Here is a 6,681-nt window from a genome sequence, read left to right as displayed (position 1 = left end):
CCCTCCTCCATAAATAGGAAAATTACACTTTAATCATTATACTTTTTCACTTTATTCAATTTAATTTATATCTCAATTTTCTAACTTCACGTATTGATAAATATCAATATCACATTCATAAAAAATAAAATAAAAAAATTATTCCCACCTCCTTCCTAAATGGTCCATTTACACTTTTAATTCTTCGAATTTTAAAAATTTGCAAGTAGTCGTACTAAATTTTATTATTCATAATTTCTCTCTAAATACTTAATTGACATTTAATATACTTATCATTTCTCAAAGACTAAAATTTTTGAATATTACAATCACATCCAACCCAAACCAAACACTAACAGCCCAATCACATAGTAAAAGTTACATGTGCCTTTGGGCTAACACAAATTGAGCAACTTGTATCAATTTTGACTTCCTCTTAGAACTAAATTCAAGTTAGTTGCCAAAGCATTCTTGAAAGCCCTCCATAAGAAATTCTTTATTTTATTCTCAATAGGCAGCTTCTAAATTAGTTTCCACGAAATTTTAAGAGATGTAATTAAAATTTATAAATAAATAAAAAAGTTAAAATTTTAATGAAATTTTTTAAATAAAATTGAGGATCGAATTAAAACTTTTAAAAGTTTTGTAAGATAAATGAGAATTTTCAAAATTTTAATTAAAATTTAAAATATCTCAAGAGGGTAATAAAATATTTTAAATTTTTTGAGGTACCAAAGCGCCTAAGCATCCTTAACATCGTAAGAAGAAGATGGATTTCCTATACAAATTAGTTGAGACTTTATATAATATATATTAGATGAATTTATAAATCCAAAAATATATTAAGGATTTTAAATTCATTATTAAATAAGTTTCTAACAAATGTATGGATTTGAAAAATTATAATCAACGTTATATTTCTATTTAATTTACACTGTTTTTAAAATCTAAATCTAAATTCTAAAATATTGGTTCTCAAATTCTGCCTAATTGAATTGATATTGTGGGTTAAACGACACTAAACTCAACTAAAATTTTTATAATAATAGAGATAAATATTATTATTAAGTTTGGTATTACAAAAATTAAAATTAATTCAGTCTAGAAATGATTGAAAGAAGTCAGTTTTTTTTATATTATTAAACTAGCTTAGAAGATGGGTTTGATTACGCCTAAAGAAAAGGGGTATGACTCATCATCGTGTCTCAGTTTCTGGAAAAACAATATTTTTTTGTAATTTTTTAAAATATTAAATTTAATAAAGATAAAAATTAAATTTTCTTAATTTTCATAAAAAGGAAATTAAGAAAAATTAATAAAATGGGAGGGAGACCGTGGGAATTAAAAAGAGGATTTTTCTTTTTCTAAAAATATTAAAAGGTCCTTTTAACAAAAAAAATATGTAAAACAAAGTTAATCAAATTTAAATTATTTATGAAAATAGAATGTTTTCTTACAATAGAATTGATTGAAAGCACCACCTTAAACTCTTCCTCATCATCAACCACTCATATTGTTTATCTTCAATTCTAAAATACAAAAACAAAAATTACAAAAAGGAGCGAAAGTAAGATCAGATATAGTGGCAAAAAAATTTTAAAATTTAATGTTGTCATTAAACTCACAAATAAAAAAAAAAAGAGATAAAATATTTAAAAACAAAAAGCTTGAGGTCACCCACACGCTGCTTACCAAAGAAAAATAATAATTGCCGACAGTAGAGTATTATTAATAGAAAATAACAAAAATATTAATTATTATAAGGTGGAAATTCTAATTTCATATTTCCTCCACAAATCTATTAAAGTACTAAGTTTTAATTGAGAATTTGAAGTAGGGTTGTATTTAAATTTTTTTTAATCAAAGCTTAACCCATAAATTGGTACTTAAACTATGTAATTATTAACATTTTTTTTTATCACCCAGTGGTACTTAAACTATTCTTTTGTTACCCATTTTACATAAATATGTTATATCCATTAAAAATTCCAACCAATAATAATCCACCACATCATATAAACTTTAAAATATTTTTTTATTCTTTCATTTTCTTTTTCTTTTTTTACATTATTTCTGTCTTTGTTTCATTTTCCCTCCTGATGCTAGCGATTAATTCTATTTTTAAACTTCATTGCTTGCTTGTTTGACCTGATGAAATAAAAAAAGTTATTTCATCAATTAGAACTAGTACGTTCAGAATCGGATCGGAATGCTTGTTTGGATCAATGGGGTATCATTCTAAAGATAGGGGTTGAACTGGTTGACATGCAAATTGATACAAGCTGATTGAACTAAGTTAAAAATAATAATTTAACTAGTTTTCTCTATTTTTAAAATATTTTTATTTTTATGAACTGGTGGCTTGATCGATTCAATATCGGTCTTATTCTAAAGAAAGGGAAAAAATAAAAACAATATATTTAAAAGAGAAAATACTACCTTTTGTCTTTTTTGCCACATGTCAATTTTTAATTAATTTTTTTTAAAAAATAGACTTATAGTTTAATTATCGATTGAACTACAAAAGCACCAAGTTGGGAAAAAAAAAGTTGAGGTACCTCTTGTAACAAAAAAAAAGCATAGTTTAGGTATCAAGTTATGGATCAAGTTTATAGACTTAACAGTTTAACTAACACTTTGTATGTGGTACCAACTTAGAAAAAAAAAATAGTTTCGATATCACTTGTGACAAAAAAATTTAGATACCAAAATAAAAAAATATAATTTAAATACCAATTTATAAGCTAAGTTTTAGATAGACTTAACGGTTTAACTCACACAGTATGTTTGTAGGCTTAAGATGTTATCATGTATTTTTAAAAACTAAATAATAGTAAGGGATATATGTCAACATCCTAAATTTATTTGTGAAATTTATTTATTTCGTCAATCAAGTATAAAATAATTACTCTTAATTACACTTAGATATATCAAATTTTATTTTCTTTCCTTGAGAGTTACTACAATGTGATTTTCATGATAAAATATAGGAAAGCTACTTTCCCATATAGATCGGAAGGTTAAAAAAATATTAAGACGTTTATATTAGTTTAATTATTAGTTTGTTAATAAACTAAAGAAAAAGAAGAAGTTATTGCCTCCTTCCTCCTTTCTACTATTTGATATTTTTTATTACTTCAATAGGTTCTTTGAAAGTAATTTTTTTCTCTTGATTTTATTCTTTTATATGCATATTTAATTATCTATATATTATATCGTTTGCATATTATGTTTATTTTCTATTGTTTTTTTGTTCTCTTTTTTTTAATATATTAATTGAAAATTTAATTTTATTATATTGTAATATTTATGAATTTTTACGAGCAAAAGGAAAAAAAAGGTTTAAATTTAACTCTAAAAATAATTTGATCAGAACTTTTTTATATGATTTATCTTTGAATTATAGTTTATTGTATGCAATTGAGAATTCTACTAGAATAATTTTCGAAAATAAACAAATGATTGATAGCCCGTTTGGAAATAGAATAGATAAAACAAGTGATCAATCAAATTTCAAAGCAATTATATACAAGTAAATTAAGTTTTTTTTTCAATATCCAAAGTAGATTATGTTATATTGGGATTTGAAAAAAATTTAAAAATTATCAATTAAATTTTAATATTAAATATTTAATCTAAATATTTGTTAAAAATAAAATTTATTATCAAAATTAAATACATGAATATTTTATCTTATAAAGATAAATTCATAAATTATCATTACATTTTTAAAAAAATATTTGGTAAACCAAACATGATAATAAAACTATCAATAACTTCCAATGTATAAATATGTATAAATCCCCCCATAACCCATGCCAACTTATACATTTTAACATACTCAGAACCCACATCTTCCTGCATTAAATACTAATCGAGTTAAAACTCAATTCTTGTTATTTTTTATTTTATATATTATAGATAAAAGCAAACTAATTACAACCCTCATAAAATTTGAGGCTTAGAAAAATCTTTCCATCTCAAAATCATTCTCTCTATTTTCTATTATACTGTAAAACAGTGAAGACTTACAATCATGAATCATAGAGCTTCATTTATTGGAATAATTACAATCCTCAAAGAAAATTTGAAGCTTAGAAAAATCTTTCCATCTATACTTGCTCTTTTCTTTGTTTCTACAATTTCAAAACTTCAAACCACAAAAAAAAAAATCATCTAAGTTTGTATGAACTATATATTTTACCTAGCTCTCCTTTGATGTTGCCTCATCTTGCTTTCTTTTACAAGGAGCTCCGCGTAGAGAAGCTCGTTCCACGAATCCGGTACACCCGGAAGGCACCAATGGCTGCAGTCCTGGTATTTTAAAGGTTCTTTCCTTTCATCCTCCGACAATTTTTGCTTCGGGTGTTTCCGGTAGATTGATGGGTGACCATCCTTTCGGAAATCGGTTAGTCGAGTAACGTTTAGGTAGGTAACATGCGTTTTCATCCCCTTTAGCACCGATTCTAACACCAACATCTTTGACGGATATGGCGTTAGATATTTCTCGTTCTTGATCGGATTGGTTTCGTTATCACATGCCCCTCCTGAATTCCACTGCCCTCCACTGGAAAAAGATTAAGCAACCATAAAACATTTAGAAAATGCCTGCATACTTCTCAATGTAGGTGCCAAGACTTTAAAACAGGACTGCATACATCAAAAACAATGGCGAAAATCATTCCTTTTTATACCTGAAATGAGAAGCGGAATAGCCACGGAAGAACACCATAGTCTTCATCGGATTTACGTTGGCATCAATCCATCTAGACCATGTTGTCAATGCTTTCCGGAAAGCCTCAAGAACATTCAATTCCTCGTAAACATGACTACCTTCTTGGTAATAATCTTTCCTATAGTTTTCCAGTGTTTAATACAGGAAACATTAATAAAATCATCAATTACAATTTGGGAGAAGTTGCAATGAAATATAATCAACCAACCCTTTGGAAGTTTTCTCATGAGTCCACCAATGCCCCGTATTGAAAACAAGGACATCCGCTGATTTATATTGATCAGCGGATTTTCCAACAAGGTCAAGCCGCAACGTCTCCTTCTTCCCTCCATTTTTGTCTGGCATTTCCCATTCTCGGACCAAGAATGGGGATACGAAGAACTCTAAAGTGAAGTTATAATCCTATTTTCATCACCATAGGAAACAAATTAAGTTTCATAGAATGCCAAGTATAATATTCAACAATCAATACCATCAATAGGAAATATCAAGAACCTACTTTGAATATGAATGAATAAGAAACTTCCCCTCGAAAATAGCTTCTTCCATGAGCTTCATAAACATTTTTTGGTCTTTTAGCAGCATTTTTCAATATGCACACGAGTGATTCCCACATATTCCTATTCAGTGAGTCACCGACAAAAACAAGACGCTTCCCCCTCAATAACTCCAACATGTGACCACCATTCAATCTTCCAAAAGAAAGAGATCAATTATTAATCTTAGCTTAATGTGAAAGTAAACAAATTTCATTTGCATGTAATTCCTAAAATGCAGAATCAATAGCACATAAATTCCCTATTAAGACTAATTCAAAGACCAAAATATATACCTTGGCAAAGTGCAGCCCTTAGGCTTCCACTTCAATTTCTGGTAACTTTTATCAGGCCTTCCATTGATGATACAACTAAATTGTTCATCGATGAAGGAACAAGACCCTGGTTTGTAAAGTGGATATGAATTATCCTTCACCCATTCTCCATCAAACAAATCACATTTCATTAAAGATTCCATTAAACTCTCAATCCCCTGTTTAGCTGACATCTCTGAACCACTCCCATTGTCTTTCTTTTTCTTTGTCGGTGAAGCAGTGATGTTAGACACCACTCCTTTTTCAGCTATACTTTTCCCTCCCTTCCGTGAACTTACTTTGTCGGAAGAATCAGATTTGGCCGGAGAATTTCCAACGACGGGAGTAGTCTGATTAACCTTCAAAACATCAGAATTCCCTTTCTTCTCAACTTGGTTGCTTGTGCTAGGTGGGTTTTCATTAACATTTGGAGATGAAGCTTTGGTCTGATTTGCATGCAAAACCGAACTCGGGGTGTTATTTGTACTTGTGTTAGGAGGGGCAAAAGTTGTGTTTTCGTTGATGTTTGTGTCAGAAAGTTGCTCATGTCCTGTGTTGCCTAATTCAGTAGAACCATTGTTAGATCTGGTATGATTATTAGAACCAGAAGAAGAAGAAGAAGAAGAAGAAGGGGAAGTGAAGTCAGTGCTTTGTTGAGGGGAAGAAGAGGTGTTGGAAAAGAAGTAATCAAAAAGAGAAGAGAATTGAGATCTTGTAGCAGAATTAGTGGAGGATGCTGAAAAGATGTTGGTAACCCAAGGAGAAGAAGTGTTTGAAGAAGGGCAAAATGCTAAAAGAAGAGTGAAACCGACAAAGGCAAACATGAACAAAGCCACAGTTCTTCTAGTTTTGATGACTGAGAACAAGCTCTTAATGTCTGTACCGACGGTTGTTCCGCCATTGACAGGCACGTACTTGGCTATATCAGCCATGGAATGGACTGCAAATTGAAGAGAAAATTGGTGTTTGGGGGGAGAGAAAAGAAAATCTGGGTGAGGTTTAAAAGTGAAAGTGACTGTACATAAAGAGAAAGTCGTGAATGTCGAGAGAGAACTGTAAGGACAGTAAGACTTGTTTGTGGGAAATAGAAGACCTGTGAAAGTGTGAGACAAAGAAA

At 29.3% G+C, this 6,681-nt stretch overlaps 1 protein-coding gene across 1 annotated transcript; it reads right to left on the bottom strand.

Moving 5' to 3' along the window:
• Positions 1–3,957: 3,957 nt before the first annotated feature.
• LOC107930511 (protein trichome birefringence) lies at positions 3,958–6,681 on the bottom strand. The gene is made up of 5 exons (XM_016862180.2): positions 5,547–6,681; positions 5,214–5,406; positions 4,923–5,116; positions 4,674–4,832; positions 3,958–4,546 (listed from the first exon to the last, which is right to left on the bottom strand). Exons 1-5 carry the CDS (start codon positions 6,494–6,496, stop codon positions 4,180–4,182), a joined length of 1,863 nt encoding a protein of 620 aa, XP_016717669.1. The 5' UTR covers positions 6,497–6,681; the 3' UTR covers positions 3,958–4,179.

This window comes from Gossypium hirsutum, chromosome A01, assembly GCF_007990345.1.
Source record: "Gossypium hirsutum isolate 1008001.06 chromosome A01, Gossypium_hirsutum_v2.1, whole genome shotgun sequence".
NCBI lineage: Eukaryota > Viridiplantae > Streptophyta > Magnoliopsida > Malvales > Malvaceae > Gossypium > Gossypium hirsutum.
Note: the sequence above shows the minus strand (reverse complement) of the source record. Positions and strands in the feature narration are given on the sequence as shown.

Excerpts from the sequence above, each read along its gene's own strand:
- LOC107930511 (XM_016862180.2), bottom strand. The coding sequence starts at position 6,496 with ATGGCTGATATAGCCAAGTACGTGCCTGTCAATGGCGGAACAACCGTC. Across the intron at positions 5,407-5,546 it reads AAGGGCTGCACTTTGCCAAG|ATTGAATGGTGGTCACATGT; the intron begins GTATATATTTTG and ends TTCTTTTGGAAG. Across the intron at positions 4,833-4,922 it reads CATGAGAAAACTTCCAAAGG|GAAAGATTATTACCAAGAAG; the intron begins GTTGGTTGATTA and ends GGAAAACTATAG.